At 36.6% G+C, this 24,820-nt stretch overlaps 1 protein-coding gene across 1 annotated transcript in view; it reads left to right on the top strand.

The window, feature by feature from the left end:
• Nucleotides 1-24,820, top strand: part of LOC139132981 (uncharacterized) — a 61,692-nt gene that overhangs the window by 32,375 nt on the left and 4,497 nt on the right. The window contains exons 26-53 of the mRNA XM_070699325.1: nt 653-841; nt 1,088-1,213; nt 2,025-2,218; nt 2,786-2,936; nt 3,239-3,438; nt 4,377-4,551; nt 4,985-5,343; nt 6,102-6,270; nt 6,969-7,076; nt 7,701-7,982; nt 8,453-8,752; nt 9,263-9,589; nt 10,288-10,683; nt 12,845-13,167; nt 13,594-13,738; nt 14,415-14,705; nt 15,156-15,308; nt 15,818-15,985; nt 16,430-16,518; nt 17,119-17,323; nt 17,925-18,047; nt 18,357-19,016; nt 19,636-19,851; nt 20,468-20,755; nt 21,300-21,653; nt 23,049-23,207; nt 23,700-23,852; nt 24,361-24,611. Coding sequence (XP_070555426.1) covers nt 653-841; nt 1,088-1,213; nt 2,025-2,218; nt 2,786-2,936; nt 3,239-3,438; nt 4,377-4,551; nt 4,985-5,343; nt 6,102-6,270; nt 6,969-7,076; nt 7,701-7,982; nt 8,453-8,752; nt 9,263-9,589; nt 10,288-10,683; nt 12,845-13,167; nt 13,594-13,738; nt 14,415-14,705; nt 15,156-15,308; nt 15,818-15,985; nt 16,430-16,518; nt 17,119-17,323; nt 17,925-18,047; nt 18,357-19,016; nt 19,636-19,851; nt 20,468-20,755; nt 21,300-21,653; nt 23,049-23,207; nt 23,700-23,852; nt 24,361-24,611 — 6,554 coding nt within the window. The remainder of the gene's footprint in view (nt 1-652; nt 842-1,087; nt 1,214-2,024; nt 2,219-2,785; nt 2,937-3,238; nt 3,439-4,376; nt 4,552-4,984; nt 5,344-6,101; nt 6,271-6,968; nt 7,077-7,700; nt 7,983-8,452; nt 8,753-9,262; nt 9,590-10,287; nt 10,684-12,844; nt 13,168-13,593; nt 13,739-14,414; nt 14,706-15,155; nt 15,309-15,817; nt 15,986-16,429; nt 16,519-17,118; nt 17,324-17,924; nt 18,048-18,356; nt 19,017-19,635; nt 19,852-20,467; nt 20,756-21,299; nt 21,654-23,048; nt 23,208-23,699; nt 23,853-24,360; nt 24,612-24,820) is intronic.

Genomic DNA, 24,820 nt, shown 5'->3' with positions numbered 1-24,820 from the left:
AACAAGAAGACATGCGCACCGCGTAACATTTTTGAGCTCGCGCAAATTTCGAACGCCAGCTTTAGAGCTCAACGCGCCATAATGTCGAACAAATCTTTGGCTTCAGATTGATTTTGATCGTTAAATTTTACTCTAGTGCAGCTTGACGAACCAACATATGAAGAGTTTCTGTGAGGAGCGGAGGCTATGTAACAACAACATGATTTTTTAAAGTTTTTTGAGCATTTTTTTAAGTAAAATTCTTCAAGTTCGATGTCTAATCACGATATCGATGCGTTGCGTAACCGTATTTTATGAATTCAACTGTGCACGCGCGCGCGTTTGAAACGTTCTTTTTTAGAGTTTGTATGAGGCTGGGCGCTCCTAAACTCGTTCCAACTTCGTCCCTGAATTACGAAATTGCCCACTTGTTTTTACTTTAGCATATTACAATGAGGTTATAAACAGTGAGGTTGGGTATTTGGTTGCGGATATATGACCTCTTGGGTGAAAATTAGCATATTGGCGGGAAATAATCACCTCGCTTCTCTCGGCCATTTCTGCTTAAATTTTCACCCCAGAAGTCTTATATCCTCAACCAAATATACCCTTGCTTGCTGTTTATAACCTCTAATTAATTGATTGATTTAATGATATATTTCACATCTAATAGTTGGTGGTGCCTGGACAACATGGGAAGCCTGGTCTAGTTTGACCTGTACCATATCATGCGGAACTCAGGGTATGAAACACCGCACCAGGACATGTACTAACCCTCCACCAGAACACGGTGGAGCTGATTGTCCAGCGTCTGATGCCACTGAAGAGTTCCAACCGTGTGATGCTGTCAATGATTGTGGAGGTACGGCATTTCATATTTATCATCAAATAACTTTTACATCATAGCTGGGCAAAAGTCACTTTATTTCATGGTTTACATTTTTTCTTCTAAGATGGACTCTGTAAGTAAGGGGGACTTGTAACTTGAAGTTCCTGTCGGAAACAAGTCAAAGTGTTAATTCTGTGGTTACCACCAACCAGTTCAACAGACACATTATCAGAGTTTATGTGTTCGATATTGATTAGATGTTACTATACTTTTCAATAGATTGCTACGAGGCCCTCGGTGTTGAAGATGGACGCATATCTAATGAGGACATGCAGGCATCTAGCAGTGCTTCTGCTGCCTCCAATACGGCAAAGCATGCAAGATTTAATATCGGCTCTACAGTTGGTGAGTTTTGCTGATCAGTCTTTTTCAAGCATTTCTACAATAGCACAACTTTGCGATGATGAAGTGGCTAACAAACATTAATATCGCTAGAGCGGGCAAATAGTTTTAAAGGTACACAGTCACTATAACTTTGCATATTCCATATACGGTCAAGTGGCGGGGCTTAGCGTACTACCCCGTAACACCTGTAGCTGTCCGTCCTCCATATTTTATACGTCAAAGAACATGCAGACGACGCTGCTAAGTATGCCATGGCTGGTCATGTGGGGCGCCCTTTTTATAAAGCGGCCACCCGCTTAAAATCTGTGATTGGCTATTATTAAACAAGTGACCGAATACCTTGAACTTGGTGCAGTACCAGTATATACAATGTTTGGATCTACTTGTCTATCTACATGTTCACTATATACCGGTAATTCAATATGTATTGTTTTCCTCTAATTTTACAGTAGCTCAGCTAACACTACAGACACTAAATCCATCCTTATGAAAAGATTTTTATTTCACTAACTTTGTCTTGCAGTAACATCTTTGTTGTGCTTCACAGATTAGTTTCTGCTTTTTATCAAAAAATAAAAATGTCAATGAACAGGTCTCACATATTCCATTGAAGCAGCCATTCTCTTTTTTAATTGGTAATGTAATGACCCCTTGTATAATAATATTACTCGTCTAAGAGGTATTTGTGAATCAAATTGAAATGAATAATGATGAACATTTTATAATTGTACTTGTTTAAATTATCAAATCCCCTAATTTTTCTTCCCTGGTTTTTAAACAATACCTATTTATCATAATTTGCCATTTACAGGTGAACAGTGTTGGTTAAATAACAACACTAATGAAACCCACGGCATAGAAGTGACGCTACAAACACCAATCAAACTGACAATGGTTGGTGTACAAGGAAGTTCACAGTTAGATCAATGGGTCTCCTATTACTACATGCAGTATACAACAGATGGCGTAAACTATCAGTACTATTCTGAAAACAATCAAACCAAAGTAAGTCAGTGTGTACAATTTTCAGGTGTCAATTTTGCTTCTATGTATTGAATAATTATAGTATCCACACCAGATAAACATTGTGATTAAAGTGAAAATGATCATATGCCATTTATTTTTATCTAAATTAGTGGTCAGAGGCTTTTCTATGGTATTTAACTCATGTATACCAAATTTTAATTTTTTACCCATAAAAATGTAGCACTTAATTGGTAAGATATATGTCTCCATTTCATACAGTAAACTTTGGATCATGTGATTATATTAAAGGAGGCATGGAAGTTGACAATTAAAAAGGCAAAAAAATTGATACCTGTGTATATCATACTGAATGTACATTTTCTCTGTCGACACAATAATGTTTTCAGGCAGATTGTACTAATATTACTGCTTTAATCACACAAAAAATACTGTATGTTATACCATTCTATATTAAGACCATTGACTTTTGCTCATTAACTTTTCATTTTTATTTTTAAAATTTATTCAAGGGGATATGGTTGTTTACTTCCTCATGCTCTTTTTGTATAGTACGTAAATATTTTATATTTTTTCACTTCTTTCCAGCGATTCTATGGCAACATAGACAAGACTGGAATTGTGAAAACCACTCTTGACCCAATCAGTGATGTACAAGGTGTACTTTTCGAGCCAGATTCATGGGAAGGAGACAGCAGCTGTATGCGAGTTGAAGTCTATGGCTGCTATGATCCAACAGGTATGCTGTCCATATCTGTGTTTTACTCTGCTGCAAAATATGGTGTGTCTTTAGTATTTTGAAGTTAAATGGCATTTGAGAGTATTTGCCAGCTGATGTAAGACCTCCATGGAAATATATTAGAATGTTTGGTAGCGAAATAATCACCTTATTTCTCCTGGAGAGGTCTTATATACGCAGTCGCTATTGAATACTTGAATGTAATATTAGGTAACATGGATTCTTTTCAAACATGTCCACCAAAAGATACAACATATTGTACTTTAATACTAATATATTTTTCTTGGCATGTTTCATTGTAGCTTGTACAGGAGAGGAGAATATGATCCTTTCTACAGCAACCACAGACAATGGAAACGTCATCGTTGCGTTCATAGGTCTTCACAAAGTCACCATGATCAGCACCAAGGGACAGAACACCAACTGGTTACAAGGCTACTCCGTCTACTTCAGTGATAATGAAATAGACTGGTCAATGTACACGGAAGATACACAGAAACGAGTGAGTGGAAGTCTTTTCTCAGTCATCTCATCACCACTTGTATACTGATCTTTTGATATGTAAATTATAGCAATTTGCATCATGATAAGAGTTTTACCTTCCAGTTTAGAAATCACTGTGCTTTGTGATTGGACACATTGACTATAGATCATTTAAATTATCTTTTGATATGTAAATTATAGCAATAAGCATGATTATAAGAGTTTTACTTCCAGTTTAGAAATCTCTTTGCTCTGTGATTGACCACATTGGCTACAGATTATTTGAATTAGCTTTTGAAATGTAAATTATAGCAATTTGCATCACGATAAACCTTCCAGTTTAGAAGTCTCTGTGCTCTGTTATTGGCCATATTAGCCCTAGATCATTTTAATTAGCTTTTAATATGTATATTATAGCAATTTTATCATGACAAGAGTATGACTTTCCAGTTTAAAAATCTCTGTGTACTATGAGTCTATGATTGGCCAGATTGGCCGTAGATAATATGAATTTAAGTCAGAAACTTGTGAGTAAACAAACAAGAAATCATGGGTTGTACCGGTACAAATCACTCTTCCTTGTCTGTTCCAAATCTGTAAATTATTTAGATTTCTTTTATTTGGCTCTGTACAATTACAAAAAGATAGAAATGAACCTTGTCACAAAAGTCTTATGTTTCATCAACTACCTGAGACTGCATTAATAACCTGCATTGTTCAGCCTGATACTTACACATGTCATTAGGTGAATGTCAAGCTAGTGCTTTCAATATGAACACTTTTTTCTTTAGCTTGAAACTATATCTGTTGTATGGTGATATTTTCCTGTTCTGTTCTGATATGTTTCTGTTTCTCTAGTCACATTGTTATTGATCAAAACTGATTACTTAACTTTGCAAGGCAAAGTTTGAATCATAAAAATAATGGGTTTCTAATTGTTGTATTTTACTATAACAGGTGTTTATTGGAAACAGCGATGCTACTAACACTGTCAGTAACCCACTGATGAACCCAATAGTGACTCAATACATCAAGTTAGTTCCTACAACTACACACAATGGTCTGTCAACGGATGTTATTGTCTATGGGTGTGCTGATGGTAGGGAAACACTGGAGACACCAAGTACAACAGGTAGGTGTTGAATTTTACAGGTCTCTGAAAATAGTGATAATGTTGTCTGACTTGTTCCCAGTGTTTAGTGGATGATTATAGCTCTGCTATAATCATGGTTAATGTAGAGAATGTACACAGAGACCAGGGCCAAGACCACTGATGTGTGCAGGCCGTCACCCGACTGCGTCACTATGTCAAATGAGAGTGCCAACAGTGTGAGCTTGGACCAGTCCCAAATCACCAATTTTGTAAAGTTAGGCGCCCGGTTTACGTTTTCAGATTGTGTGTTTAGATACCAGTAAAGACCTTTCCATGGCAAATAATATTTTCTGTGAAAAGGTCTGTGTAAATGTAGGTCTGGTATATTTTGATGAACAGGTGAAATTTGAGAAATTTTCTGTTAATTCACACAGTTCCACAAAATGCCACTTGTTTTTGTTTTGTTTTTCAGTGTGCTTCACACCTTTTGGTCTTGCTGACTGGACATTCGGTAGTGATCGCCTCTCAGCCTCCAGTGTCCTGGCAACAAACATAACTGGAGCGTATCTGCCAATGTATGGTCGCCTTGGTAACCCAGAAAGTGTGGACTCACAACAAAATGGCTGGGTGTCAGCACCAGGGTCAGAGGTCAACTCTCTGGATCAGTACCTGCAGATTGACTTTGGGCAGAGAGTGACAATAACAGGCGTAGCTGTTCAGGGTGTGGAAACTCCATTTGGTGTCAAGTACCTCAGTCAGTTCAGTCTTAAGTATAGTGTGGACGGTGGAGTGTGGAAGACGCTGAATGAAATGGAAAGTGGTACTAAGAAGGTAAACTCATGTTTGTTCAATAAGTTGAGATAATCCTAGAAGCCACAGCAAGTTTAGATAATTTCAACCATAATTACCTATTATGCATAACTTTTCCAGCAAAAATGACTGTATGACAACCATCCTGTCTACTACTGGTATACTGGAAGTCATTATTCAAACAGTATCAATCTACTCTCTTAAAAATATCACTGTCAACTCTTCATGTTTCCTGAAGCTTTAATCCCCAGGTATTCTCTTGCCTTACAAGTATGTTGAATATTTTCAATGCTTTAAGATTTATAGTGTGTATAATGTTATGATTTTTGTCATAATGGAATATAACACCAGATCTATCTACTATTGACACAGTCAAAGCTTCTATTTATCAAATACTCAAATTTTATCAGATTGTATTATCCATTTAAAGGCTTCTAATAATTAATAGACATTACTATCAGATGAAATGCAACTATAATAACAAAGTTCAAAGTGAAACCTTAAAAGCAAAATCCTGCAAACTCAAATAATTCTTACCAGGTGATTAAAGTAAACAGGGGCCAAGACAGTGCATGTGAGAGTAAGCTGAAATCCTTATGATTACATCATCTGTATATCAATATTTCACCAAAAAATGACACAATTATTACAGCTAGATATGCTGCAGACCAGACGTACAATGGTCACAGCTAGAATTTCAGGTATATTAGAAATACATAGTATACTGAAGATTTTCATTTTGAATTCACATATTTGCATAATCAAATATCGTCTTCCAGATATTTAACGGCACAGCTGATGCAGAGACCATGAAACGCATTGAACTGACCGCTGATGGTGACACAGATGTAAGACCACTGACTCTACAATACCTCAGAATACAATCCGAGGTGGATACCACTGACTCTGTCGGTTTGAGAATTGAGGTCTATGGCTGCACTGACGTCTGTAAGTACATAGCAATAATAGTTCGCAATTTGTGAATAGACTTTTAATTTGATTCAGCTGTATCATCATAGGTTTGCTTTAAAATACTGTAAGTCTACTCCAATCTATTTCATTGACATATTGAAAATCTCAATACCTCAGATGATTATTACCCTAAAGAACATTATTGGAAGTGTACCTTATGCTAGAAAACAATAGGATAACTCTAATGAAAGTGTAGGAGAAATAGCTGAGGATGAGCTGTACCACATGAAAATCAGAAAGTCCTGACACATAAACAGCTGGCAGGATTACATGTTCTACTATGTGTAACCTGCAAACATAATATGATACATCAAATATTGTATATCAAATATCAAACTCATGTCTTTTAAAAGTTTAAATAGAAACATTTCAAGGTAAATTTATTATTGTGTCATATTTATTGTTACTAACCACTCAGGTAAATGTTTATTTTTCTGCACTCTGCCTGTCAGGCTTGTTCCAGTAAATTGACCAAAAGTGGCATATTACAGCATTCTGACATAGCCTGTAAACTGACATAGCCTGTATACTCCAATGCTTGAAGTTAAGTAAAGCATGACCAAGGCACTCTAACCATATTTTACATATATCATCTTGTATTTGTGAAATGGTTAGTATGTACAAGATGACAGTAAACCTGAGTATGACATGATTTTCTTTGATTTCACTTCCAGTTGATTCCGCTTGTATTGCCGGGTATTTCCCGTTTGAGTCTTCCTGTTACTCTTTCATGAATGATACAACAGATGCCACTACTGCGGAGAACAATTGCCAGAGTGATGGTAAGCTTCACATCATTGTTCAAAAACATCCAGTGATTTTTCAAATCACAACGAGTCTTTGATGAATGTATTTTGATATACATTTCTTTGAAGTTCATGGAGTAAAACTTTTCTTTTTATACTCACCATAGCATGAAATTGAGAACAATTAAACCATCTTGATTTATGATTTGCATCCTATTCAGATCATATATGTCAAACAACTTTAAGGCATCATAAATAATACGAGAAGGTAAAATAACAAAACCATGATCGTACATTTAATATTCATTGTCAAGAAATATGCTGCCCTGAACAGTACAGAGGTATTGTTTGTGTTATGGCGTGTGCCTGGATGAAGTCTGTGAAGTCAGCAAACCATTTTGAATTTTTCTCAACTTTCAGCTTGTAGGAGAGGAATAAGTCTCCCTTCCTATTGTACAAATTGTACTTGTAGCAGATATTGCATAAAACTTTTCTTTTTTTCCCCAAATATAAAAACAGAGTAACCATTTATTTTGGCATTAATCACAACAGACAAAGTTAAACACCTGGCTTATTGAACTACATTTCATGAAGTCCCTTTTTTCTCTGAAACAAGCTACTGGTATGGTTCCGAAACTTAATTATGGTCTTTCAATGCAGGTGGGCATCTTGCCAGTATTAATTCACTTCGTGAACAGGAGTTTATCCAATCAAATGTCATGGCCCGTCAAGATGCCTTTCTGATTGGCCTGAATCGAGAGAGTGATTTCTACACGTACACTTGGAATGATGGGACATTCTATGGCTATTCCTACTGGGGTAACTCACAGCCTTACACTGATGGATTGGGAAAATTTGGCTGTGTTGCAGTATCTGAGAATGGTACATGGATAACTGTGGATTGTGGGAATGATTATAAATATGTCTGTGAATATGAACAAGGTAAACAAATGCTTTATCTACTTGTTTCTTTTTTTGTTTTTGTTTTGTCAGGTTTTTTGCCAGAGGCCAACAGTACTAATAAATCTATCTATATACTTTTTTATGTGTTGACAATAAAAGCTCTTGTCAAATTGAAGTACGGGTAGATTTTATACTTGATAAAGATGAACAAATTTGGCATTACTGAAATTCCATATAGCATGTGATAACTTTAATGAGATATTTAACCATGATAAGGCACAAATGCAGATATGTAGAAAGCTTCAATAGGAATAAAAGATTTCAAATTCCTTGGCTTATGTTCTTTGTCCACAATGAATGACAAACATTCTGTGTCCTCTGACCTTTACTCTTGCCATCGGTAATTATGAGAAGCCAGACAAAAGTTCACAAAATACATCAACACCACTTCCTTTCTTGAAACCACTTCACAAAAGAAGTAATTTTCTCATCATCTGATTTGTATTCAGCTGAAGTCACTCATTATGCGTGTGGAGAAGAAAGAATCCGCCTGGCATGCATGGACAACTACAATATCAATGTAACATCCGCCACTTGGGGGCGTGATGACACCAGTACATGCCCCAATGAGGTCATGCCGACATCTTCCAGTCTACCCTGCACATCGGATACTGCCTTAGAAACAATCCAGGGATATTGCAGCCACAACAATTCATGGTGTGAACTATTATTGGATGATAGCACCCTAGGATATCCCTGTAATACAGCTGGGATCTATCTGTATGGAAGTGTAACATACGAGTGCCAAGGTGTGTATGCATTTTGTAGTCCAAGTTTCACTGAAATAGGAGTTTATTGGAAGCCAGCATGCAGTGTAACAGTTTTAAAACACCAGTAGTGGCAACTTTTGGGGATTTCCATTATTTTATTTCTATTTATAATATGCTGTTTCTTTTTCAATCTAAACGACATCAAAATGCTAAATGTCCATTGCAATTTATCACTGCCTGTACTTATAAATGTCCGATATTCTCCTTGACAGTGAAACTTGAATCCATTTGCCATCAATGATATTGTGTGTTGTAGAAGATGTGCACTGTTTGCTAGGTTAGTCTGTGTCATTCAACATGCATTAGAATAAGAAATTGTACTTGATTTATAGATAAAAAATACTGATTCAGAAAGAAAATATTATCAAAAGTTACAGTAACAGCTTAATGTGACAATGTGACAAATTTGACAATATGACAAACTTTGTACTGTATATCCCTGTATGACAGAATTCTTGAAGTTACTTTTATATTTCTGTACTTTTTCAGAGTCCATGTTTCAGAAACGTGTTTGCCAAGGTGATTTCCTGGATATTGACTGTGGCGTAGATATGGAAATCAATATTGTGGATGTAATGTATGGCAGAACCATGGATAGATCCGTGTGTTCAGATGCCTGGGAGACCGGCAGTCTTCCAACCAACTGCAGCATGGCTAGTGCCATTGATGTGGTCAAGTCACACTGCCAAGGTCAGCCCAACTGTAGAATGACAGTGGAAACAGTAACATTTAACAGTGACCCTTGCCAGGGAGTTTCTAAATATTTGGATGTGAACTACACGTGTGAAGCAACAGTTGAAATCATTCCAGATATCTGTAAGTATCCGATTCTAAAGCCAACCTTTTTCACTTTACCATCATTCACTGTGATATTTATACACATTAGCTTTTTCAACTTTATCAATATACATCTGTATTGATTGGCATACTGTGCTACATTATATCTTAACCTTTTCATATCCTAGCCGTTTCACAATCTTGTTTCACAATCTCGATGTGTGAATAGATATTCATCTGCATTGTATTACAAACGTTAAGGACTTCATTTGTGCAATGTATATAAATGTAGTGTCTATTTCAGTAATTTTTTGAAATAATAACAACTATTATATAAAGAAGAAAGATGTGGCCTTTGATGTGCACAATACAATTTTACAATCAGTTTACTATGCTTTAATATCAATCATGTGATCTTGACATGTGACCCACAACAGTGTCGTTACCAAGTGAAGGGCAAATCAATGTTGTCCTCTGTCCTCTGCACAGTGCAGTGCGCACAAAAATTTCCCGTCAGCTGGATATTTGAATACACACATGACTAGATAATATGCCATCATTTGATAGAAAAGAATACATTACATCAACAATGATGTGCTTTGGAGTTTGAGAACACTGAATTAATCAAATATTATCCAGACATACAGTGAAGCTTCTGGTATTCTCTGCTTTTTTTCATTTGCTGACCCTGAGAAGTACAAGTTTGAAGTTAAAATTCTACTTTTGTATCATTTTAGATAATTACCAAGGTGATTGTGAAGACAATTGGTTGAAATATGAGGGAATGTGTTTCCGTGCTTTCCCCGATGACCACCAGAGTCACTCAGATGCTCAAGACACCTGCCTTGACATGATGAGTCACCTGGCTGGAATTGAGGCCGCTAACATACAGACCTTTGTAGAGGCATTAGTGGATGATTACACAACTGTGAACACATCCTTCTGGATTGGTTGTGTCAAAGTGGATGATGATGGTTGTCTCTGGGCCAATGGTATCGGCGATGCTTATACTAATTTCCATGCACTGTACCAGTCGAATCCAGCTGAAGGTTGTGTCGCCCTCAGTGGCGAGCATAGTTTATCCTGGGATGATGAGCCGTGTGGTGCAAAGTATGGCTATATCTGTCAGCAAGGTAAACTTGAATAACTCTATTAACTACATTCCGTGTGTCATTTTTATTAGCTCACATTTGGTTATACCAATGTGAGTTTATCGTATAGGCTGAAGTCGATGGCGTCTGTATGTATGTGTGTATGTATGTATGTATGTATGTATGTATGTATGTACAGTATGTCCGTCAACATCAAAAACACGCAAACCGCTGCACGTTTCAGCTTGGTATTTGGTGTGTGGATGCATCCTGGGCTATAGATGTGATTTTGTTCAAATGAAGTCTGCGTTGCCAAAATTATGCAAATGAGCTTACAAAATGTGAAAATGCTTAAGCATTAATAACTCAAGAACCGCTCTTTGTTTGCTTTGAAAATTTGTGTGCAAGTACCTTAGGTGAACCTTATACAGATTTATAAATATGTGATAATATCCTTAATTTGTATTTTGCTGAATTTTTTTGTGATTTTTCTCATTTTCAGTAAAAATTCTTCGTCTCTGAAACTGCCAGCCCAATCGCTCTCAAATTTTGGTTGTCTCTTTGCAAGGGTGTTACTTTTCTAATTTGTTGAAATTATTACAAAATTAGGAAAGTTACTATTTTTGAGCAATTTTGTCATTTTGGTCAAAAAATCTTAAACAGTATTTCCTTTTTAAAACCCCTGGACAGACAGCTTTCATATTTGGTACACAGATGTACAGAGATGACAATAGTTAGATATGTTGAAATTGTCCTGAAATATAAAAAATTGTATTTTCAGACAATATTGTCATTTTTGGTCAAGAAAACTTTATCTCAAAATTACTTGTTTGATAGCTTTGTAATTTGTATAAAGTCCCTTGTTTGATAGCTTTGTAATTTGTATAAAGTCCCGAAAGATGCCATTAGATAAATTTTCTGCTCAAAGTGATGGGAAACCCCAAATTTGTATATTTCAGGTAATTTTCTCAGTTTGTGACCTTAAATGACCTACACCAACCAAGGATATGTTGTGAGACAATTTTGAAGGCTGTGAACATAATTTTGTCATGTTTGGTATCATTTTGTAGGAAAATTTGATCCAGAAAACAAAGCTAAGGTGATTTTTTTCATTTTGGACCAATTTTTGCAACTTTTCTATGTAAGACGTACAAGAACCGATGAGAAATTTGGATCCAGGATAATTCCAGATGTTGTAATCACCGCCCACAGTGGAAGGCATTTCACTATCTGTTACTACCTTAAGTGCTGTTTACATTAGAATGATAACACTCATGGCATTAATTAAAAAAATTCAAGGTTGTAAATGTACTTCCTGTCATTTGGTCTTATGTAATACCAAGGGGTGGAACATTTTATATTCAGGAGGGGGTAGGGTCTAGAAGATTGATGATGTAGCATTACTTTTTTACCAGATCCCTTGTGCAATTTTTGCCCACTCCCACCTTTTCTTTTTATCAAGCCTTCTCTGTTTTTTGTTGTTGACATTTGCTTATGTATTTAGGATCTGCTTCTCCCATTGCTATAGAAGTTGATATGCATGTTCCTAAAGATGACCTCAAGTACCTAAGTTGGAGACCTTATTTGCTTTTGTCATTCTTGTTTTTCCTGGTTTAAATTTTTCTCGAATGGACCAATTCAAACCGAATGTGAGCACATAGTGTCCTTGACAGTATTTTTCAGAAATAATTTTATCAGTTTTAACGCAATTGTATTTTGCATTTTGCTAGGTTTCTTAAGTTTATAATTTATACTTCAAAATTTTTAAGGGATTATGAATCAAAAGTATATAAATATTTTCATATTTACCGGTACTATCCTTGTTCTTAATTGTTTACAGGTAAGCTTCCTGATGTCACAAACTCAAAGATACCTGACCAAAGAATGATAATTCTAAAAGTCTCATTTAATTTTGAAACTTTGTAATCAAACTGGAAACAAGGAGTAACTTCTGGGTTGCTTTTTTTAGTTGATAGTTACAGCTTCATAAAACGTTTTTCGAAATAGCTTTTCACAAAATTGTTGACAGATATATTTTCATTGAAGCAGTATTTTAAAAATAGTAATTAACACTCATATACTTTAACATCTTGATATAAGATCATGTGCAGGTCTCTTTGTACCACCTAGATACAAATGTAGTGTACCAGATATGACATTATACTGGAGATATAAATTATCATTTCACTTTAAACTCTCTTAGAATGCATGCTGTCCTTCGGAATGGCAGACCACGAAATACTGAACACCAAACTGGAAGTAACCAGCACCAAACTGGTGGCCTCGCTGGACACATTCAAGTGGTTGGCTCGACTACACAACCCCTTCGGTGCCTGGGTTGCCAGTGAGAGAGACACGGAGCAGTTCTTACAGGTGGAGTTTGATTATGTGATGAGGGTGAGGAAGGTTGCCACGCAGGGACATCCAAAGTATGACTATTGGGTCACTGCCTACAAAATGGACTACAGCATGAATGCAACAATCAATGGATCTTTGATAACTTACTCAGAAGATGGAGTAGAAAAGGTAAAATTATTTTCATAATCAAACAAGTAAACTTTATAACAATAGTAAATAATAAATGTCATTAATATTACAATTATCGTCAAAGTTGTTTTGGCCAAAATTAGCCATTGCTTACTGCAATGTCATTAGAAGGAGCTAATCATTTGTAAAAGTTGGTTGATCATCATGAAAAAAACCCCCAAATTAACAGAACAAACTACTGTGACAGAAGTACTATTTTGACCAAAGGTTGATGCCTCTGAATGGATGGTCAAAATATTCAGACTGATAAATTTCAAAGTACATGTAATGAATCAGTGCCTTTTGCCTTGTTGTCTGCAAGTAATAATTGCCATCTCAGATTTCTGTGATCCAAATGAGAAACATTAATGGACATAAAACCAGCACCTACAATGTACAATAATTTCAATATTTTTTCCAAATTAGATTTTTGCTGGTAATAATGACAGTACAACAGTGGCCGTACAGTACCTGACAGAATTCATGTATGCAAAGTTTATACGCATTGTACCTCTGGACTGGTATGCGGAGATCGCCCTCAGAGTTGAATTCTATGGATGCTACTTAGTTGGTAAGACTTACTTCTTGTATCAGAAAACCTCCACCGTGGTAAAAGTGTATCACATAGTCATTACATTCACAAGGAAACATATTCTATAGCTGCAGCTATATCTTGAAACAACCCAAAGATTAAACTGCATCCATACCTCTTTAAAAATTTAAGCCAACATTTACATGATCTTTTAAAGCCTTGCGGTGAATCCTGTGGTAATAACCTATTAGAACAATGATACAAAATATCACTATGCTCTCGGATTAGTGACAGCATACCCCAAAACTAGCCAGCCATATATGAATGTTATAATTACCAACAAGTTTGCATCACCTGATGTCTTGTTTTGTAAACATTGATATCAACTTCATCACTAAAATCTTTTACGTCTAAAGAAGAATTTTTATCAGTCATATCACACATTCTGCACCGAATGTACATGTTAGTTAAAGAACATCAAGGTAGGAGGTTGAAAGTCAATCGTGAAGTCTTCTATGTAGTAAGAGAAAAACTCTTCAAAAGCAGTATAATTATAGCAGTAAATAATGCTATTTTATATGCATGTATTTTAACAGACGAAGATTTGACCACAACATAAAGGGACTTCTCACATTTTGAACATAAATATGCTGTTGTAGTTGAAATTTCCAAACATACATAAAATACTTAATGTTTGTCATATTTTACTCCATAGATGAAAAGCCATTTGTCCTGGAAGTTGGCAACACTACCGTCCTCCACTACATGCACAATGGTACAGTCCAATGCAGGGTGTTTGGCATACCACTGGCAACAATCACATGGCAGAAAGATGGAGTGGACTACACAGGGGGTGTCAATGCAACCATTGTCACCTATGCTGAGGATAAGTACCACATGGTATCTGAAATCCAGTTCCATCCAGTTTCTGATGACCGTGGTTGGTACACGTGTACAGGTACCAATGACTATGGTGTCAGTAGTATGAACTTCTATCAGTACAAAGGTATGTACCATTTGGAAGACTTCTATTATACTTTTCATCAGATACTATGTATGTGATGCAATCTCTCTCTCTCTCTCTCTCTCTCTCTCTCTCTCTCTCTCTCTCTCTCTCTCCATCCATCCACCTAACCTCTGTGCTTATAATTTTTTCGTGACATTAACTTAAAGCATCATGCATGTCTACCCACAAGACATATAGAATCTTTTGATTTTCTGGTACTCTCCTATGAATGATTTTGACTTTATTTGTAATTTGTCTGTGATGTATTGTTGTAACTTCCAATGCAGTGACAATGTCATCTCATTTCTCCTCATAGTACTCACAAATGACGGAAAACCACAAAAATGTCAATGTGTCTTTACTGCCTGATGTATATCACCATGGTCTTTCCATGGAGGGACCGTGATGTATATCACCCACTGACTTGTAGCTTTCCTCATCACTCTTTAGGTACCCCAATGCATGGAGGTGGTATTATAACCTGTGATGGTGAAACCCTTGAACTGGAGTGTCCTGATAGAGAGTTCATCAAGATGACTAGCGCCACCTACAGCCGAGAACACAATGAAGTCTGTCTGATAATGGATGACTATTATCCATCAGGTACCAAATTTTCCATTTTTTTCTGTAAAAACATCAATTGAATTTCTCACTCAAACTTCTTTTTTATGTGGACCTCTTCTATTTAACTCACAGGCTAAACTAATATTTAGTGATTTTACAATGCAAATAAAGGGGTGCCACACTATGAATCAAACCAGTTGTTTATGCCACAACAAGGCCTTCTCAAGCTGTAGACTCATGTAGCCATCTCACGTCAAACAGATTTAAGACAAATAGCGCCACCCAGTGTCAGAATTTATACATTGTATGCAACTGATACGCTTCATATATGCCAGCCAATCAGTGCAAGATACAGGGAAGATTAGTATTCATTTGTAAGCCAATGATGTTGATGAGCTAATGTTAATTTCTGAAGTAAAAATTTTTGCCAATGATTTTTCATCAATATATATGGAATTGACCTAGCATAATGCACTGTATGCATAATACTAGTAGCTAATCAAAACTTCGCATAACCTCTGTGTTAATATCTTTTTTTTTGTCTGCAGATTGTGTTTATAACGGAGATATGGTGTTATACAGAGTTGAAACTCAGTGCAACAATAAACAACATTGTCAAGTAGACACAAATGAAATGGCGTTTGAAGTTTTTGGCAAAAGCTTCCGCAACTGTGATGGCTTCACTAAATATTTGAATGTTTCTTACGAGTGTATTGGTAAGTTTGTAACAATATTCTTGTCATTCATGATGTTTTAACATGATGCAATATTTGATCCAAAATTTTTAACAGATGATGTACATACAAGTAGCCAATGGAGGGCAATTATCCAATCATCCTAGCTGAGCACTTGACAGTTCAAACTACAAAACAAAAACTCTTCAATTTTCTGTTAAAGCGGAGGCCAAAAAGCTACATTTTGGCCCAAATAATAGACTTTGGTACAATGCAATATTATTGTTAGTGTATAACCTGTATTTATGCACCATGAAAGACACTCTCTGACAAGCACTGATAGTTACTGTACAAGAATTAGTCCCAGTGTTTGTTAAGTGTGTCAAATAGAATGCCATATATGGTGTAATTCTGCCGTATATATTCAGTGGTTCCAATATAAGCTGTTATATCAGTGATATCAAGAATGTTCTCTTCTGTTCACAGGTTATGAATGGACCAACTGGTATGATGTATCTCAACCCATTACAGATGGCAATGATGATGAAACTGTTGCAAATATCCATGGTACTCTGGTAAGTGAATTAGCAATGGTCCATTGTATGCATGATTCAGCAGTTCATTTAACCCTTGCACCCTGACCTCCTGGTGACCTATGACATCATACGGACATTTTTTTCCGAGCCTGGTTCAAAGAGTTAAATGCCTGACAGGCTACTTTCATTACGATTCCATACCTCTGCCCCTTTGATATGTTGTATCAGAGTAGGGATCTTTTTCCGTAGAATATATAAAACATTAAGAAATGAGTATGTGATGATCTTTTGCCATTATCTTGATTATGGGGTGTGCAAGCAATGGTTTATTAATCTTATTCTTCAAACTGAAACATGCTCATTTCATCAACAATTGGAACCGTGTTTGCCAGTATTTGCTCATTGCATGTTGATGGAAAACAAACTAATGTAAGCTAGAAAGTCATTGAAAAATGTACATGTCGTACATTCAATCATTTTATAAGTCAGTCTCTTGCAATGAACAACAAAGCATGATTCTTTTTGTGGCAGAAAGTCGTCTTCAAATGAAACAAAACCAATAAAAAAGAATTCGTAACAATCGCCAATTTGTCACTTCTTATAGCAGCCTTATCCAATGCACTCCATTTTCACTTACAGGGTTACCATGATCTTTGTGAAAACCCTCAAGACGTTGAATGCCGACTGTCCAGCAGTGGTCAGGACTGGTATTCTACAAGTGACAGCTTAGAACTGCCTTGCACACTGAGTGGTAAGAACAAAGATGGTGGTATCTATTGCTCAGAAGATGATCAGAATGGTGGTACGTGTGAAGACTATGAGGCTAGGTTCCTCTGCCCTCAAGGTATGTGATGTCTTCCCAGTTTGGCATTCTATAGAGAATCTTCCTCTGAATATTTATCTTTGTTTTAGTCTATTGAATCTTTTTGATGATATTTCAAAATGCTAGCGTTTCATCTGATTAAGCATATTGTATATTTAATTTATTATTTAGTATATTATTTTGCTTCACAAAATTATTATTTTGTTAATTTCTCGCTATGTTACAAGTAATGACCAGCAATTTAACTTACATATTTTGTGATGTTAAATCTTTTAAATAAAGTATTTTCAGTCATGATTGCTTTCTCTACCAACTTCATCTTTACTTGTTCACAGTAAACGGCATCAGTGTCAAACTTTTTGTGTCACAGTATTTTATCCAAATGACAACTCTTATCACCTTTAAGTAGTCATGGTAGCAACAGCAGTAGCCTGCTGTTTCAGCACTGATGTAGTCCAGACACAGTGCTGCTCCAGCTTGTACACCCCGTTTCCCTGTGCAGTTGTCCAACTCTCTCATAGAATACAATAGTGATGAGTAAAAACAGCTTAGATCAGTGCAATGGGTGTGAGCCTTCACCATCCTTACCATACACCAAAATGGATGTACGTGTCTTTCACAGATGATATTGGTGCCTATGAAACAGAGCGGATTGTTGGGTGTGATGATGAAGAGATATCATTTGGATGTATGGATGATAGATATCTTGTCATCCAAGAAGCAACTTATGGAAGAGCTGAGCAAGGTAAATTCTGCACATTCTTGATAACTTTTTTTATTGTTGGAAATTATTTTTTTTTAATTTTTAAATGCTCCTGTTCCAACGATTTTTACTGTACTTTAATGATATTGATCATTTTATGAAATGAAAATACCTTAAACAGAAGTTGTACACCATTTTAACTTTTTGTTAATAATGTAATTCTGTAGCTTGCATTCACTAGATGGTGATAGAGCAATAGAAGTTTGACGGAATCAGTCGATGTTTTGTCTTGTGTATATACCTGCATGGTTTCTTTACACCTTATCTTCTATCAATGTCTGATTTCTCAAGGTTTGTGTTCCACACATGGTCAGAACTACAGTTACTGGGTGGTGACAGGCGAGATCATTTGGGGTATTGATACAACTGGTCAGGCTGTTGTCGTGGCAACAACACTGCCCTCTGTGACTACAGCAGGAGAGACCGCAGCCAATCCAACAACTGCCGGACCAACAACCATGGCACCGACCACTGCCGGGCCGACAACCCTACTGCCAACTACAGATAGGACAACACTGAAAATCACCACACCAGATCCAACCACAGCAGCTGTTGTGCAGACAGTTTTAGGAAACATGGAAAATGTCACCGCCGGCAACACCAGTCCTGTTGCAATGACTACCCTTCTCAATGGACCCAGTACCCTCCCCACAACATCAGCACCAACAACAGCACAACTAACCACAGATCTAACCACCTTGATGACAACTTTGCAAACTACACTTGAACCAACAACTTTTATACCTACAACAGAGTCTCTGAATATCACATACCTGTATGAATTGCTGAACTGCTCAGTCACTCCCACTGAGGAAGTCTTGCACACTCTGAAAGCTAACTGTGACAACAAACAGTTCTGTACGATGCATGTCAAACTGTCAGATGTCTTATATGATCCATGCATTGGTGTACCTAAATATCTTGATGTCAAATACACATGTGAAAAACACGGTAAGAACTGCAATAATTTCACTCTTAACATGTAATTAGTTAGTATGTCAGTTTTGTACAAAACCAACAATTTTAAATTGGTATTTGATTGGTCCCTTGGTTTCTTGGAGTTCATAAAGAGTTTCCAAACGGTGGAACTTGATAATAGACTGACCTGTTTCCTTTGGTAAAACATGAAAATCACATTGCATGTAAATAGCTACATGTCTGTTGTCTCTAGTATACACAAGGCCTAACAACACATTTCATTGTATATGGACCTTATATAAATCAACACTGTAAGATGGTCTTAGGTTTCTACAATACATGTAGCTATCTGTGAAAGGATTAATCCCAGCATTATAGCAAGCCTTAGAAAAGTGTCAGACAGGAATCCTGATGATTTACCTCAGGACTCTATAGGATAAGATTTCCTCAAGACAATAGGACACACAGCCTAATATCAAAATCCTGTATATGATATCCTGAGGATTCCCATTAAATGCCTATGACATAACACAAATCTGAAAGGATTTTTTTGCAGGAAGACTTGATCAAGATTGACGCTGTGTATTCTCACGTAATAAACTTGCATAATAAATAACTTTACTGTTTGTATCTCCACATTGTACTCCCTCAGGTAACAACAAAGCTTTGAACAAGGTAGTTGTACAGAGTGACATTCAGCCTGCTTCTGAACTTGACACCAGTCATGCAACAGATGGCATGTCATCCTATGAACTCTATGATGGTAGCTGTACAGTGGTATCAGATGAACATCAACCCTGGATTACCATAGACCTTGGAGTACCATATAATGTGACTAGAGTCACTGTAAAAAGTGCTTCTGGCCTAGGTGAGATACTAATATTTTGATAGTCAAAAAAGTATCCAATCTTTGATACAGAAGTTGTAACAACAGGGTAGGACAATGTAATAAATGTTGTTTGTATGCTGTCATTATCTAATAACTGTTACTGTAACATTCAAAAAGTTGTGTATTCCACATTTTGATGAATGAGGTGTACAAAGTTGTATTAACCCTTTCACCACCATGGTTTGGCCCAAACCCATCATTATCAATGGTGATCTTGGACCTGTTTACAGGGAATTGGGTTTGAACAGGTTAAGTATGCAAGAAGTTCAGTCACACATTAAGAAAGCTGGACCCAGTAGGAAGTTAACTGATATTAGCCTAGGGAGTCAATTGATTTTAGCCTAGGGGGTCGATTGTAAGATGTAGGTAAGAGTTAAGGTTGTAATACTACAAGTAAACCTGAAATTAACCTCTCAGTCAACAACATTTGGCAAATGTGTTCTCCTGTGTTGACGGTCGTGAATTTACACCAAAATTCACATTTTAGATCTGGTTTCACTTTCCCTTCACAGTTTATATGTGAGAAAAACATAAATATGGCCGTCACTGATCTTTGTCCTGACCTAATTAACTTTTTTCTCTTTTTTCCCCCCAGAACAAGCACTGAATGGTACATTTATCAGAGTGGGCAGCAATGAAAACATCATGGACAATGACATTTGTGGAAGGATAATCGGATTGGTTAAATCAGAAGAACATGTGTTCTGTTCTGGCCAATTGGAAGGACGCTATGTCAGTATCCAAGCAACCACCAACAATGGTGACCTCAGGTCAACAGTTGTCCCAACCGTTCAGGGCTCTGAGAATACAACTGTGAATCCACCAACACAAGCTCCAGGAGCTGGTTACAACTTCTCTGTGTGTGAAGTAGAAGTATATTACGGTGAGTGAAATTTCGACAATCATGCAAAAATGTTGATCAATCCCTCTATTTAAATCTGAGTTTAAATTCAGCATTGTACAATATAATCTCTTATATGTAAAGAGATCACTGAAATTTTATAACTGAATAGAACAACTGAGTACCAAGTTGATGCCATAGAATATTACAATTTTTGAGACAGATTCAAATTTTAACCTAGCACAAAAACTTGCAAGTCATTTTACATTGTATTTTAGCTTTTGCTCTTCCTTAAGTTTAGACTTCTCCACATGTGGAGGATGTTGTAATTTCACAGTGAAATTAAAAACAAAAGGAGTCAGTGACGTTACGGTCTGACAGGTATTCAAAATAGTTTCTTTACACCAGTCAAATGTTCACTTTTTGCTGATTATGTTTTACTCAATGGTTAAGATATAAAGACCTTGTTTTCACTTGAAATTAGAGTATAATATTTTAGAAATACTATTTTGATTCAGAAGTCAATTCAAAAGTAGTCGAGTTTGATTCCTGTTTAACTTTTTCTTCTGTTGTCTAATTATTCTAGATGCTGAAATGCCAAATGTAGTCAGAGGCTGCGACAATGAGACCCTGGTCATGACCTGTAACCATGGTTACATCACCCTTGGTGACACCTTCTATGGGCGTGCGCTTAACAGCAGTGTGTGTCCATCTCACAGAGCAAGTCAGAATTCTCAGAACTTCCATGATGGAGACTGTACAGCGACTGAGAGTGTGGTACATGATTTAGTGATGGACATGTGCTATGGCAAACATTCCTGTGAAATTGATGTGAAAAGTGACATCTTGGGAGGATTGGTATCTGCTGGTGAAAGTGATCCGTGTGATGGTGTTTACAAATATCTTGAAATCTCCTACAACTGTTCTGATTTTATGAAAGGTAAGTATTTCTGAGGCAATGGGCTTATGTTGGTGAAAATTTGAAATGTGTATTGAAGGAGTTTGACAGGACATTTTCTTTACACGGCCAATTTTGCTCAACTTTCTTTATTGCACTTTTGAATATATTTAAGATTAATGAAATTGATTTTACCGTACCGTCCGAGTATAAGCCCCTGCTCGTGTATAAGCCCCCTACTGATTTTAGAGGATTTTAGAAAATGCATTACATCCGTGTATAAGCCCCTACCCTAGTGTAACTCAAAAAGAGAAAGGTTAGGAGAGTATATTTGGTCATTTAACTTGGTAAAATTAATTTTAGATAATGAAGAAACTATTAAAAGATGTTAAAACAATGGGAAACCAGAGTTCCCTTGACAATATCGTAAGGAAAATGACACGTTTCTCCAGTACCATCTTGATTCTTTGACCCTACTCACCCCCGTCGCCTAAATAGAATAGTCTCACTCACGTCCGCCATCGTTTATTTTCATTCACGGCCACGATGTTTTCATGCTTGAAACATGCAGTTTCTTTTGTTTGAAGCAATTATCCTTTCATTTGTGAAGACTTTTCCTGGTGACTATCACAATTTTCACTGCTATGTTGTTGTTTTCACAAGATGTAGACAGTTTGATATTGGAATATTGAGTTGCCTTTCCGTGTGGGCAATGCATGCCTGTTCACATTACTGTTGATCAGCAGCATACATGACGTCTTTGTTTCAAGTTTTGGGTTTTTTTCGACTCTGAAATTTCATGTCACTTCTGTATTCAGAGATTGTACAATCAATTTCTTTGGATGTGTAAGTCGATTTTGAAAGCAATAGAAAGATCGAGTGGTGTTGAAAAAAAACGTGCATAAAATTAGCATAAATTAAGCGTCCATGCCAGATAACTTGGGGTTGCTCGAGTATAAGCCCCTCCCCTAGTTTACCGCTGTTTAGTGTTGCCGAACCGGGGGCTTATACTCGGACGAGTACGGTAGTACAATCATTGAGCCATCTGATGAATGGTAAAAATCTTGTTACGGTTTGTAGAATATCACATCATCAAAATTGCATTTTACATGGCATGCTGTTCTGAATGCATTGTTAAATATGTTTTGGCGTGGTTTATTGATTATTATTGTGCATCCATTTTAAACCATCATATTTGTATCTGTATTGAAGGAATATCTTGGTGTCCAGCCTTCCTTTATGCATTTTAACTCGTTCACCTCCATGGTGTAGCCAAACCATTGTTATCAATGGTGATTGTCAACCCACGGTAAGGAAATTGCTATTGAACAGGTTAAGTTCAACAGGGATTGTGTGCAGTTAGATTCTTAGTTTACACTATTCTGTGTATGTTAGCATGCTCTTGCAAACGCAATGACTGTGTTAATATTTTTTCAGGGTCACGAAGTGAAGATTTCACTGGTACTGCGTGCATTGAAGATGATTTACATATTGGTTGCTTTGGTAACAACAAAGTGATTGACATCACCTCAGCATCTTACAAAGTGTCATCGACAACATCACCAAGCAGATGTGTTAATGAAAATGGTGTAAACAGTAAGTGGTATCCATGGAAACAAAATCAGAAATATTGAATAAACTTTGAATGTCACATGGCAAAGAGGATTGCATAGCTATGAAATTATAACACACTCTTATTCAGCCAACACACACTTTGTGTAGAAACATGAACTGTAGACACAAACAAGTGCTGGAGCAAGTGATAGTACATGTGTGGTTTTACAACATACATGGGAGACGTTAGTTTTTGTACTTTTGCAGAAAGTTTTCTGTGTCTGCTAGTGCGTAGTATTAGAAACAATTTTTGTTTTCCCATGACCTACATGTATGTTGTATGAAGACTTAGTTTGCAAACACGAATAAACTAAGAGAATGTTTAATTCGCTGCAAAACATGTTTCTTAAGATGTATCCAGGTATCTCTACATCATAGGCACTTACCATTATTTATATTGTAAATTAGAGATAACTTTTCATTTGTGCAAATTTTGAGGTGTACTTAATTGATGGTTGTATTTTACATTTACAGCGGGATCTTGTTCAGATTTTGACGCCACTTCCAACGTTCAAAACTATTGCAACAACAAGAACAGTTGTGTGTTGAGGGCTACTGACTATTTCCTAGGGGCAAGTTCATGCAATAATGTCAAGAGATATCTAGAAGTCACATACACTTGTAAAGGTGAGTGAGGGGAAATTTTGGTCATGTCAGATTCAGATTCAGATTGTGTCTCTGATTGTTACAGCTATTTTTTATGAGGGAGAAACAAAAGTTCTGAAAAAAAAAACTTTTATGTGGTACATGCATGGTAGCACAGAAGAACATCAAATGTGTTTGTCAGTGGATGCGGTGTCACTAAAACAGTGTTTGACAACACATTTTGAGACCAAATTTTATGGAAATTTGTTAGATAGCTCAAACTTATACATTCATTCCATGAATATTTTCTTTTTGATTCAACTACAAATAGAAACATGCAGCATTTGAAACACCCTCCAAAGTCTAATAAGGTTAATGATGATGCACGATGTGATCATAATCAGTTAGTTTTCATAAATGAGTATGTTAGTTTATTCGCCAGGTACTGGTAGATCCTTGGTAGTGACAAAGATATTAAAGCTCTGAAGGCTTTCTTTGGTAGCTCACACTAGCCCCATATTTACAAATATGATGCATTTCTTTACTACAGATAATGTTCCATCAGAACAGGACATAGAGGTTTATGCATGTGATGGACTGGAAGGTGAATTATCATTGTTTTGCAATGACGATGAGTACATTCGCATCCAGGATGCAAACTGGGGTCGTACTGCAGATGGTGACAGCACAACGACGTGTCCAAACAAAGACTTTGATACCAGTGCCACTGATTGCACTGCATCAGAAACTTTGGACATTGTGAAGAGTTACTGTGAATGGCACAAATATTGCAGTCTCAAGGTGTGTATCATTTGTCATATAATCTGTTCACCCCTGATTCCTTATAAACAGGTCCATAATTACCATTGCTAACAATGGGTTTGGGTCAAACCACGATGGTTGAAGGGTTAACACAAGGACAGTGGACCAGCATGAACCAAGTGTTCCACAGATGGCAAAGTTGTCATTCTTGATTGAGAAATTGCAGCAGGGCAGGAAAGCTGCACATT

Source organism: Ptychodera flava, chromosome 5, assembly GCF_041260155.1.
Source record: "Ptychodera flava strain L36383 chromosome 5, AS_Pfla_20210202, whole genome shotgun sequence".
NCBI lineage: Eukaryota > Metazoa > Hemichordata > Enteropneusta > Ptychoderidae > Ptychodera > Ptychodera flava.
The sequence above is the reverse complement of the archived record's forward strand: the minus strand, read 5'-3'. Positions and strand labels throughout refer to the sequence as shown.